Raw genomic sequence first — 12,953 nt, 5'->3', positions numbered from 1 at the left:
TCTGTTCTGCAGTCAAAAGTATGATTTGCACCTCATGTAGATCTGTACCTGCTGACTTAAATTTAGCTAAATAGATGCCGATAAGAGTGAAAATGCAGCAGCATTAATTTTAGCATTGATTGTACTGAGTCGCTGGGTTCATATTTAGGTAGCTGACATGCACTGCAGCCTGTGTTGCCATGCTCTCACTATTGTGGATACCCATGCTAGCTAGCTAAATTTAAAATTAGCATGTGTACACCTACCAGTGCTGCAGTCACACCTTGCCTGCAGTGGAGATGGACCGTCATCTAGATGTGATTGGTAGCATCTGACAAAGGAAGGTGGTGTCTGCAAAAGTGAATGCCTCTGAACCAGTTAGTTTCTAAGGTGCCAAATGTGCCTTTGGATCCAGTGAAAATCATGAATGTATGCACAGTCTCCTGGGGGTTAAAAACCCTGTCCTTTCAGCTCTTGCTCATGAGAGAGGCTTGCATTTTTTTAGAAGAGATTTTCTGATGTTAATGGTAGCAGGTCTCTCTCTCTGGGACAGCCCTAGGCAGTGATTCAGTGACAGAAGTACACACAAGCCCATGAACTCACAAGGCCAGTGCATTACACTGGATGCTTATAGTCCAGATGGTACACATTTTTCTTGAAGAGAATGCTGCATTTTGAGCAAAGCTTACAGTAGCTATCTTTGAATATATAGGATGTTAACATCCTCTTTATCACAAAGTTAACACAATCGTAAGTTGAGCACGTGCAAATGTGCAGAGATGTCTGTTGCCAAAATAATTATTGTAGGGAACTCTTCCACACTTTTAAATGTGTTCAGAATTTACATTTGGGTTTATTTCTGCCATGCTAGTTAAATGTCGATTTAACATAGTAAACACTGTGTGGTTGTGGGAACAGAATTGAAATTTCATCTGAACTCATTCATGGCAGGAAGGAGTTTCTTGCCAATGCAGGCCAAACTGAATGTCTGCTGCTAAGGGGGCTAAGGAATGGTCTCTTACAACGAATCTCTAAATATTCTTCCTCTTTTTTTTCCCTTGTAGGAAAAAGTATGCATCCATGAAAGGCCCAGTAAAGTCTTTATCTCCCTGTCCTTCTGTAAGAACAATTTGTGCAGGCATGGATGAGTACAGCCGCTTTGTGGATTGGGACAAGATGGATGCCAGCATCCAGAACCAGGACCCAAAGGAGTTAACTTGCACAGAGTTCCAGGAACTGAAACATCTGGCCCGACAGGGCTACTGGGCCAAGAACCACTCTTTGCGAGCCAAAGTATACCACAGACTCATTAGTGACATTCCATGCCGCACAGTGACACCAGATGCAAATGTGTACCGTGACATTGTTGTGAAGATAGTTGGCAAACGTAATAGTGGCACCCTCCCACTGCCAGAGTTTGTGGATAATAGCCTGGTTCCCACTTATTGCTTGAATGCTGAGGGCATTGTGGCTGTCAGGAAGATAATTTCCTGCCTTGCTAATCAATTCCCTGACATATCATTCTGCCCAGCACTGCCTTCTGTAGTTGCTCTGCTCCTCCACTACAGCCAGGATGAGGCAGAGTGTTTTGAGAAGGTGTGTCGCATCCTTGCTTGCAATGATCCCTCCAAGCGCCTCATTGATCAGACTTTCCTGGCTTTCGAGTCCTCCTGTATGACCTTTGGTGACTTGGTTAACAAGTATTGTCAGGCAGCACACAAGCTGATGGTAGCAGTATCTGAGGATGTGCTAGAAGTATACTCTGACTGGCAACGGTGGCTCTTTGGAGAACTGCCAATGGTATATATTGCTCGGGTCTTCGATGTATTTCTGGTGGAGGGTTACAAGGTGCTCTACCGGGTTGCACTGGCCCTTCTCAAATTCTTTCATAAAGTAAGAGCTGGGCAACCTATGGAGTCAGACAATATACAACAGGACATTCGCACTTTTGTGAGGGACATTGCCAAGTCAGTGTCTCCTGAGAAGCTCCTGGAAAAAGCCTTTGCCATACGACTTTTTTCCAGGAAGGAAATCCAGCTTCTACAGATGGCCAATGAGAAGGCCTTGCAGCAGAAAGGCATCACAGTCAAACAGAAGAGGTAAGGCCTCTAGATACTATATTTACTCTAGCTTGGAGTTACCGTTAGAGTTACTATTAGTCTTACCCACTGGCCTCCATGGAAGTGGTGTTGGTGAGCTTTTCTATCTCTGAGGGAGCAGCCATAGTTGGTTAAGAGGGTGAAAGGGTCTAGTAACACATCATAGTATTTTCACTCTATCAGATTATTATTCTGAATAACCTGGCTGCTGTACTAAGCCAATGATTCTCAGCTAGGGTGCCACCAGATCCTTGGAAGTGTGCTTTGAGGTAAGGAGATAAGCACAGGTTCAGGCTTGTCCTAACCTGGCAGATCCCCCACCTGAACTACATGGCCCCTCTGCAAGGAGGTAGATACTGTAGTGAAAGCCACCCAGTTGTGATAAATTATACAGTTCACTAATTATGGAGGGGTGCCTCAAGTCTGAAGAGGTTGAGACCCACTTAAACATTACTGAAATTGTAACAGGAAAAATATTCTAAATATCAGAGCTATGGAAGTAAATCAGTATATCACCATTTGCTTAAACAGCGGTGAATTTCCAACTATTTAGTACAGCTAGATGTTAAATTACTCCTGTGATGTAAAACTTGTATTGTTCCTGGCTTTAAGCTGGAAGACATCTTAGTGAAGTAGAAGCAGAAATTGGAAAATAGAGCTATATGGGGAGGGGTAGCACCTAAGCAAGTGTGAAAACGAATCTTTGCACTGGTGACTTCATTTTTATATTAAACAACAAATGCGTTATGTTTGCAGTTTTCAGTATTGGACAACACTATGTTGCAATGGAGGCAAACACTTAACATAGCATTAATATGCTCAGAGCAGAGCCCCCAGTACGTTCATAGTAGATACAATAAAGAACTCCTAGGACTGGCGTTCCAGCTCTACCTATGGTAGCAATATCAGTAGTTGATGTATGTATCTCGCATCAAACAAGGTAGGATATCAGAGGAAATAAGTGGTGTATTAAATACAAGTATATTTAGATAAACAAATACAGGAATTCTGCAGTCACAGCAGCACTCCCAAGGTCAGTTCTGTAAGTGAAGCAAATCTCTTTCAAATGCTGTCTTTTGGAATTTAAACCTCTGAGGACTTCAAGGACTTGACTATCCCTTCTGGCCTTCACATGCTTGCAAATTCAGGAGTATATTATTTGGAAGCAGGAGACCCAAAGATGATCTTCCATTCCTTTTCTCTAAATATGAAGGATCAGGAGGTATCCATAACTAATGTACTTGTGTCTCTTTAAAGCCAGTTATGCAAAACACTGAGCTACAGTAAAAGTAGGCCTGAAAAACCTATATTTGCAGTTACTGAAACAAGTACTGAGTCATATCTTGTCCTATAAAATAACATCAGCCTGGCGTGCTGCTCTTATCCACAACTGCTCATCTCTAAAGCGGTTGTTCCTTCTTAGCTGCTTATTCCTGGAATCTCATATCATGTTTATACCCTGCCTGCATTGTGCCCTGCAGGCCTTGATATGTTGATGTTTCTTGTTCTATCAGACCACTGTAAAAAGTCAGTACCTGCCTTTGGCAGACAATCTAAGTATCCCTTTCAAGGTCTCTGTCCACTGGGAGTATTAGTCAGAAACTGCAGGCATGACAGTTGCAGTGGTAACAGTAGCCTCCAGACCATTGCTTTCAGTGCACAGAACCGGAAGTGCTGACTTACTTGACAGTGTGGATATATAACTTGCTTTCTTCTAAACAGAAGCCCAGAAGAGGTAAAATGTCCTCTGGGTATGCTTTTCAGCAGGAGAGCTGAGTGTAAAAGAGTAAAGAAAATAGGGGCTGCTACTGGTTCAGAAGTGTCTTGTAGGGAGCGCTCGTGTGCAGAATAACAATAGGGCTGCTTTAGAGTCACTCAAACTGGAGTATATTTATCACCATCTTAAAGGACCTGGCAGAATTGCCGACTAATAAAGAGCTTTTTTCCTTTATGTGCTACTTGCTGAATCACACTAGAGTGATCTCCCTTGGAGTTCCACTATGAAAGTAGATTTGATCCACAACTTTTATGCAGGCAAAGGCAAGTGCCACAAAAGTGTGCTCCCTCAGTGTTTGACAGTCTAGGCCCTCTTATTCAGTCCTGTTTGGCCTGCATGAGAAGGCAAGTGGGTCACAAAATGCATAGATCTATCAGATAACAAGAAAGAAATAGAATTGAGCATAGGAAGAGAAAACTGATGCCAAACAAGAAATGTTAACCTGTCTTTTTCTTTTTCTCTTTTTTTTTTTTTTTTTTCTTAGTGGTTGTTTGATTCAAACCTCACTGTGTGTGTTTCTCTCCAGGCTCCTTTCCTTCGCTTTGTTGGGGATGTAGGAAATCACTGATCTCTTTTCCTGTCTTTTTTTTGTCTTTCTCCTCATATGTTCTCCTTCTGTCAATTCCATAACCACTGCACCCCTCCTGTCTGCAGTGTTACAGCTCCTAAAAGGTAGGTTTAAAAGCCTTGAATTTTTGGGCTTTGCTTACTACTTCCATCTTTGCTTGGCTGAGTCTTTAAAGGCTGTCCTCCCTGCTAGTGCTGGGGCAATTCTGCCAGTACTGATTGCAACATAACTAGTTCCTTTGTCCTCGCAAAGTTAGTACAGAGCACCTGTAAAGTTGCTAAAATGAGGATTCATGGGATTGGCCTCCTGAAATACCATATTTGCAGTGTCACACAGGTTTCTTAAACTTCATTCTTGAATTAAGGAAATGTTAGTGTCTGGGCTGGAACTGCAAATGTTGTTGGTTGGATTTTTAGCCGCCTTTACACTGGGAGGAAAAAAGATACCATGGTAGAAAATATCTCAGACATGTTCATAGTTCTTTCTGTGTACTTTACCAGCCACATCTGAGTCTTGGCTGGTAACGGGACTTCCTGGGCATCAGTACAATACACATAATTAGCATGTTCATACCAGGGTAAAGTCAAGTTTATCACTGTGTAAGATAAAACGTGGGCAGCCATGCTTAAAGGATTAACCACAACTACATAATATCTAACTGGGAGAACATTTTTAAACATGACTTAATGATATTAATATCAGGCATTAAGTCATCTCCAAAATGTTTAAATAGAAATATTGGTCCAAAAAAATTAATATTCTGTCTTTCTCTCCATGTGGCTGTCATAGCTTCTTAGCCACTGGTTAATGAAGTCAGTCACTGAGGCTTTCTTGGCCTGAGAAGCACGAGAGTGGATGGTTTTTCCTGAGGTACAAAGATACTAGGGAAGAAAAGAAATATCATCTTGTAAGCACTTAGAACCTTTCAGAGCCACAAATGTGTATAATACTAACTTGCAGTGTCTTCCAAAGGCTCCCATGGTTACCTCTACAGGTGTCCTGAGCTAACTTCAGAAAGTGGAAAAGACAGATAGATGGACTGATGCAGTGGTGTCCAACCTTTTTGTCCAGCAGGCCGAATTGGCAGTGCCCAACCCGTCCACGGGTCAGCTGGTGCTCCCAATGTGGCACAGGCATGGCAGCCACCATCTGGTTGCATGGGGGAGGGCAAGCCAGCCCCAGCCCCAATACAGTTCTGCAGTGCAAAAGAACGTGCCCTGGCCCTGAGGAAAGGGAGAGGTGTGGCCCAATCCCAATCGAGAAGGAGGCAGGGGAAGTGGCCTGGCCCCACTAGGGGAGAGTACATCACTTGGTTCCAACTGGCTGTGCAGGGAATGGGGTTTGGGGATTTGGTGAAGGGAGGGTGGCCATATTAATGGCCACTGCTCCCCCACTGCCAAATTTCTGGACCTGTGAGGAGCCCAACGGGCCAGGTGTGATGGTCCACAGGCAGGAGGCTGAGCACCCCTGGACTAATATATAAAATCAAAATCAGAATTAATTTCCTCATACCTTAAATGAAACCACTACTTAAAGAACCCCATGAAAACTCAGATGTTATACAGAGTATTGGGGCTGGAACATCCAGCAACCAGTCAGGTCCTTATTCTAGTGAGTCAGATTTCGTAGGAAGAATATATGTTTTGATGTGCACCAGATGCAAGTCTTCCAGAAGCAAAACAAAGCCTTTATCCTGCCCTGAATTGCACAAGTTGACTTAAGGCATCTTCTCCACCCTTCTGTCTCACGCAGTCAGGGTTTGAGTTCCTGGTGTATAAGGCCATGTGTGATTTTTGAGGCACAGGATCTCATTGCTGCTTACCCTCTGTCCAGGTACTGAAAGAGTTTAAAATGTCATGAGTTTAATAATTTGCAAAAATCCTAGGACTACCAACCCAAAACAAGAAATGGAGAAAGCGATCTAATTTCACTTCATGTTGGAACATCCCTTCCATTAATTGCCTTGGAATACATATAAAGTATGTCTGTGCTGGTTGCTGATGATGATATATTAAATTTAAGTTAGCCAGATCTCCTTCTCAGTCCCTTGAATCTCTAAGTGAGCACAAATCCCCAATATAATAGAAAAAAATTGTAAAGTGTAAATATTTATTTAATTTGCTACATACATGATACAGTAGGGAGGGTTCATTTCCTTCCAGAGAAGACAGTGTGAATGAGGTTTGTTTTGTTTTTTATTTTTAATATGCACTAGACTGAAATTTTCAATAGTGGAAATTCCAGTAAATTTCTCTGAAGTATGGAGAGGGGTAGACCTTAATGAAGAATGAAAATCTTCAACCATGAAATGGACACAGCTCATCCAGTGCCGATTTCAACCAGCAGCCATTAAAATTGCATGGATAATCCATGTTCCATGGATTTTTTTTCCAAACTACTGAGTTTTTCCACATAGAATTGGAAGGGGTCTCCTGCACCATTAGGTCCAGTCCCTTGTGTTCTTAGGCAGCAACCATTTACCTAGGGGTTCCTAAAAAAATGTCTAGATGACAATTAGTGGTTCCTATTAATGAAATACCATGCAGTTCAGAATTAGCCGTATAGAATTAATTTTCAGCAAGGAATATCAGAGCCATCTGTGCTGCCTGCCCAAGTTGTTAATTTTGCTTTTACTTTGAAAAGCACCTGCCCTATCCGAGTAAAGAATAAAAACAACTCTTTTCAATACCGAAACACAAACATAACTCTTCTAGTATTCTATCCAGTCATTTCCAATTAGCAGTCTTTTATCTGAACAGATTCTAATTCATCTTTGCTGGTCCAAGTTATTCAGTGACTTATTAATTAAATGGAAATCTGATAAAGGTAACTGCCGAGTGTCCAAGTATTCCAAGATTTGAATGCTTTTTTTTTCCCTTTAGAATGTGACTTCTACATGAGGGAGAGGTTGGGTGATTGCAGAATGCATATAAGCATTAAACTTTAGGATGATTGCTAAGAGTAAGAATTCTATAAGAATGCTAGTGACACACAAGGTCACACTGGAGTATGGATAGACAGGAGTCATTTATCCAGAGCAGTTCAGGATAACCAGGCAAAGGAATAAAGGAGATAGAAGTATGCACTTTAATATTCACAATCCTTGAGGAAATAGAGAAACTGAGCTCTACATGCCCGTCAATGCTTAGTAGAGGTTTTGTAGATATCTTTCTACATAATGCCCTAATGATGATTCTTATTAACTTTAGGTTTATTTACCATTTTCCACCCAGATTCTACCATGGCAAACTAATTGACAGCCTTGTAAGATTTCCCTAAATGTGACATGTTTTATGAAGTTTCAAGATACTCTGAGCAATAATCTTTCCCATGAACGGATAAAAAGCAATTACCCAGTTTTCTTGCATGGTGCTACTGTTTTAAGTGAGTGACAAGGTGGAATAGGAAAGATATTTTAGTGGGCAGGAACTAGACTGAAATTCCAGAGACCTGGATTTAGTTTCTAGCTCCAGCACAGATTTTTCTCTGTAACCTTGAACAAGCCAATCTTCCCTGTTCCTCAGCTTCCAATCTGTAAAATAGGGCTACTTTCCTAATTCACAGAGGCCTAGCTAGGATAAAATTTGTTAATGATTGCATTCGTTAATGAGGCTGTCCAGACAAGCATCTTGGTAACTGAGTATCTAGGCTGTAATGCATTTAGCCCATACACAATCATATGAGAAAGTTAGTGAGTTGTAAATCTTGACCTGTCCCTAAAACAAAACAGCCTTCCCATTAGGAGTTCTGACCCCAGGCAGCTTAAAGGTGCTCTACTCACTGTTGGAAAATTTGCCAACTGTAGACAGATCCTGATCTCTTCTAGCACACAGCGCTTTGAGGAATGATGCAAGTGCATGGCTGAATATTTGGGACTCTCAAGCGGGGATCTTCATAAAGTGATGTGGCAACGCTTGCTGTATGGAGAGCTCCTAACTATGCTAATATATCTAGTGCATTATTTGTGAGGGGTCTCTCTGCATGCTGTGAGGGGAAAAAAAAGAACTGAAAATGAGTGAAATTAAAATACCATAAGGCCTAGCAAATGTCTGGAACCACTCTGCCCCCAACACCTTTATGGCATGCAGAGTAGATTCTCCAAAGCTTTGCCCAGCTAATTGCTGTCTAGTAGTTTAACACTTGATTTAAGCCATTGTGTATTTTTAACTTGACATACTAAGTTGTGGCACTTGTACTTATAACTGGCTTTTCACTAGGAACATGGATGCAATAACACTTATTTTCCACCCATCATGGGATTGGGTGGATTGTTTTATGTATCCCAGGTTAATAAAATTGTTTTGAATTGATTAATTCAAGTGTTTCTAGTCCAAGAGCACAAAAATAATGAGTTACCCTTCCTCCTATGAGTTACCCCTTCCTATTATATTGGTTTTCAACAACAACGACAAAAGTGGAAGTCTTATTTGCCCTCTGGTTCATGAGCATTTTGTATGTGCTGAGTTGATATATTCAAGCTTTTTCTGCAGCAATAGAGCCTATAAATGTGTATTTAAAATGAAAGCAGAAGTTCTTAGTATTTGCATGACTCCAGGAACTGGAACTTTTGGAAAATGGCAGGTAGCAGGAGACTCTGGATAAAATTGCAAGACTTGTAATCACTGTAAGTATAATGTGGTTGGGACACTTACAGGAATTCTCTAATTCCATAAATACAAGCAGTGCTTAAGAAAGAAGCATTAGTCAGCATATCAGACTGGACTTGTTCTGTTCGCCCCATTTGGGTACATCTCTCCTTTATTCATTTTTTTGTGTTTTAATGCTAGAGCATCAGTGTGGGGCCATTTTAAAATGGCAGATACAACTTTTGGGCTGTCACATTTTAACTAACTCATTCCCACTTCCTTGTTGCTTATCCTCTGCACATGCAGTGCCAGACCCTGATAACATGGTGGGGTTCTTTCTAGCAAAACCAAACCCTTAACTGACAAGGTTTCTACCAACTTTGGGTAGTGCACCCCTCCAGCAAACCATGAGCTGGAGTTCTGGGGAACAGAGCATGTGCCACATAGAAGTACCAGGCAGGTTTTGTTCTCATGTTCTGCTGTCTCCCTTGTGTGGGGCTTGCCCAGTAACTCTAACCCCTCAACTTGTTCACAGGCAAAATGTTCACTTGGCAGTTCATGCCGAGAACTTCAAGTCTGAAATAGTCAGTGTGAAAGAAATGAGAGATATCTGGTCATGGATCCCAGAGCGCTTTGCACTTTGTCAGCCCCTTTTGCTTTTCACCACTTTGGAGCATGGTTGCAGCCTGAACAGGTAACTTCATCTTTCCCTGAATCTGTTTCTGTTGTACAAGTAAAAACAAACAACCACAAATGCTAATTGAATGCAGAAATCTTCCCGAAAGCAAAAAAAAGTGCAGCTACAATGTATTATGGGAGTGAGAAATTGCATATGCCAAGGAAGTTGCCCAGCTGTTACCAAAAGGTAGCTTTCCAAATTGTCGTGTAAGGTTGTCTCCACACTATGAAAGTGTGCTAGTTCCTCTACCATCATTTAAATTGTTAGTCAAAGGAATTACAGCTGTATTTGTTACATCATGTCGAGTTTTGATAGGATTTTTTTAATTGCTGTTTTTTGCTTATTTGATTATGCAAGCAGCCTTTGCAAAATTGTTGGAGTGTCAAAGAAGCTGAGGTTTCTTTCATCAGTAAATTTCCTGTAAGTTGGTGACCTGAAAAAAGTGGAGAAGTTAGTTAACGGTGTAGTTCTACCCCTTCCTCTCATGTGAACAGGTGCCAAAATGAATTCCTGCAAACTTTGCATAGTAGGGCAACCATTAATGGGAAGAAGGTTGAGGTCTGTCTGAAGAGTAAACTGAGGATCGACTTCTGAATAGTTTCATAGTTAGTAGGGTCAGAAGAGACCTGAACAGATCATCAAGTCCGACCCCCTGCCATGGCAGGAAAGAGTACTGGGGTCAAACAACCCCAGCAAGGTGATTGTCTAGCCTTGTCTTAAAGACCTCCAGGCTAGGAGCCAGCACCACTTCGCTTGGAAGTTGGTTCCAGATCCTAGCCGCCCTGACAGTGAAGTAGCGCCTCCTGATGTCTAATCTGAATTTACCCTCTGCCAGCTTGTGACCGTTATTTCTAGTCACTCTTGGTAGTGCTTGGGGGAACAGGGACTCCCCCAACGCCTGCTGGCCCCCTCTGACTAGTTTGTAATAGGCCACTAGATCCCCCCTCAGCCTTCTCTTGTGGAGGCTGAACAGGTTCAGGTCCCGTAGCCTCTCCTCGTAGGGCCTGCCCGGCTGCGCGCTGATCATGCAAGTGGCCCTCCTCTGGACCCTCTCCATGTTGTCCACATCCCTCTTGAAGTGCGGCGCCCAGAACTGGATGCAGTACTCCAGCTGCGGCCTGACCAGTGCCACATAGAGGGGGAGGATCACCTCCTTAGATAGCTTTGGTAGCAGTCTGCCAGTTCCTTTGAAGCAACGCTCATCCTGGGTCTCTGAAAGCTTCACCTTTCACACAATACCAACAAATGGATTGACTACTTTTTTAAAGGAGGAAGACAAAGGGTAATCTGAAAAGGGTATTTTAAGAGACAGGGTGAGACTGTCAGGAATTTGCTAGCAGTAAGAGGTTAGTGTCAGAAGGAAACTGTTGTGGATTTTAAAATCCAAATGTGTAGTTTCAAAACTAGTTGCAGCATAAAAAAGTTTTCACAGTGGCTTCCTGTTTAGTTCCCTTTACTCTTAAAAGTGTGTTAAAATGCTACAGGTTAGAACTGGTCAACATTTTCAGTTGGTCAAAATATGCTACAATTTAGCTATGTCCCCAAGGCAAAAAAATCTTTTACAATAATAACATCAAGTAAAAGGAGCAGAGCCAAGGATAACCACATTGTTTGCAAGAGTGACAAATATGACATAAGAATGGGAGCTATGAAGTGCATTCTTATCACTGAGAGAAACAAATAGTGGGTCCAGTGCGGAGGATGAACTGTACTAGCAAGACTTGCCCTTCAGTGTTCTTCAGCATTTCCTGGAGCAGTTCATCATCAGGCAGAGTGTTATGACCAGGGATCCTGGCTTTTTCTGATTTAAAAATTGCAAATTCTCTGATTAAAAACCCAAAATCCGTGATAAAAATTAAAGGCCCCCCACAGCCTCTCCCAGTGCTGCTGTTGCCCCACACTCCCCCCCACAGTCTCAACAGCCCTCCTGACATTCCTCGCAACAGCCCCCCAGACCCACAGACACTGACACCTACCCCAGCAGGTAAGTGTGTGTGGGGGGAAGGGGCGGGGCAGAGTGGGGGAAAGAGAAGGTGCTGGGGGAGTAAATCAAGAAGGGGGCAGTGTGTCCCTGTGCCCACTCCCAGGAGCAGGGCTGGGGGGCGAGGGCAGGGGTGCTACTCTGTGGACCACACGTGCCGGCCGGCCAGCTGGCCTGACAAGAGGTTCGCACACAGAGGCCGCCACCGCAACTCTGCCATTGCGCCCTGCACTACCATTCCACAGCCACCTGAATGGCTTTGTGGGCAGGTGGCGCAGGGTGCAGCAGGAGCAGTGTGGTGGCAGCCACTGTGTGCAGGCCACATATGTGCCACCCAGCCCGGGGGTGAAACGGAGGGGCTTGCATTCAGCGGCATGCCCCACAACCAGCTGCATAGCTCTGCGGTGGCATCTGCGTGCAGGGTAGGGGGGCTTTGCGGGCAAGCACTGCCACCACAAAACCATGCCCTTTGCCCCTAGATCCTAGAGGTAAGTGGGGCTTGAGGGCTGTGGGACAGGGCTGGGGAAGGTGGTTGAGAGCTGAGGGAGCAGGGGGGTGCTGCTGGCCCCATGCAGCACATCAGCTGGGAGCAGGGCCAGGGAGTAAGGGTAGGGGTGCCCCTCTGTGGGAGGCTTTGCTGGCAAGCGATGCGGGATGCAGTGTAGTGATGCCCGCCATGTGCGGGCTGCACACATGCCGCCTGGCCATCTGCCTGGGGAAGGGGGAGAGGGAGGCTGGCATGTGGCCGGAGCACAGCTCTGTGGCTGGCTCTGCAGCCGCAGCAGGGGGTGAGCGTGCGGGGGGGCTTGGGCTTGCACACGGCGCTGCCGCTTACCTGGAGGCCCATTATGGTGGTGACAGCCGCTGCCTCCAAAACCTCCTGCTGCCACCACGGAACCGTGCCTGGAGCTGTGCGGCCAGCGGCAGCGATGCACTGCTGGGTGGTGGTGGGGATGGCTGCGTGCCACCCGGCCACCACCATGTTGCTGCCTGGCAGCCAGCTGCACAGCTCTGAGCATGGCTGCACGGCGGCAGTGGGAGGTTTTGGAGGCAGTGGCCATCACTGCCATAACGGGCCTCCAGGTAAGCGGCAGTGCCGCATGCAAGTCCAAGCCACCCCGCACCCCTATCCCTCGCCACAGCTGCAGAGCCCTCACCACGGCAGCCTGGCTTCTCCCTGCCCTCCAGCCCTGTCCCATTCCCCATCCCTCCCCACTGAGGAACAGGTCGGGCAGAGGGGGTGGACTCACATGGCTTCCCGCCCCCACGACCTGCCCCCCCCCC

General features: G+C 44.6%; 1 protein-coding gene across 2 annotated transcripts in view; it reads left to right on the top strand.

Annotated features, from left to right (window-relative positions):
- Nucleotides 1-1,047: 1,047 nt before the first annotated feature.
- TBC1D24 (TBC1 domain family member 24) overlaps nucleotides 1,048-12,953 on the top strand; it is a 35,840-nt gene continuing 23,934 nt past the window's right edge. The window contains exons 1-3 of one of the 2 annotated variants that reach the window (XM_019507649.1): nucleotides 1,048-2,078; nucleotides 4,510-4,527; nucleotides 9,545-9,703. In XM_019507649.1, coding sequence (XP_019363194.1) covers nucleotides 1,060-2,078; nucleotides 4,510-4,527; nucleotides 9,545-9,703 — 1,196 coding nt within the window. In that variant the 5' untranslated portion in view covers nucleotides 1,048-1,059. The remainder of the gene's footprint in view (nucleotides 2,079-4,509; nucleotides 4,528-9,544; nucleotides 9,704-12,953) is intronic. The other variant, XM_019507650.1, reaches the window with a different exon arrangement.

Source organism: Gavialis gangeticus, unplaced genomic scaffold, assembly GCF_001723915.1.
Source record: "Gavialis gangeticus isolate Ggan-Ray unplaced genomic scaffold, GavGan_comp1, whole genome shotgun sequence".
NCBI classification, from domain to species: Eukaryota; Metazoa; Chordata; order Crocodylia; family Gavialidae; genus Gavialis; species Gavialis gangeticus.
The sequence above is the reverse complement of the archived record's forward strand: the minus strand, read 5'-3'. Positions and strand labels throughout refer to the sequence as shown.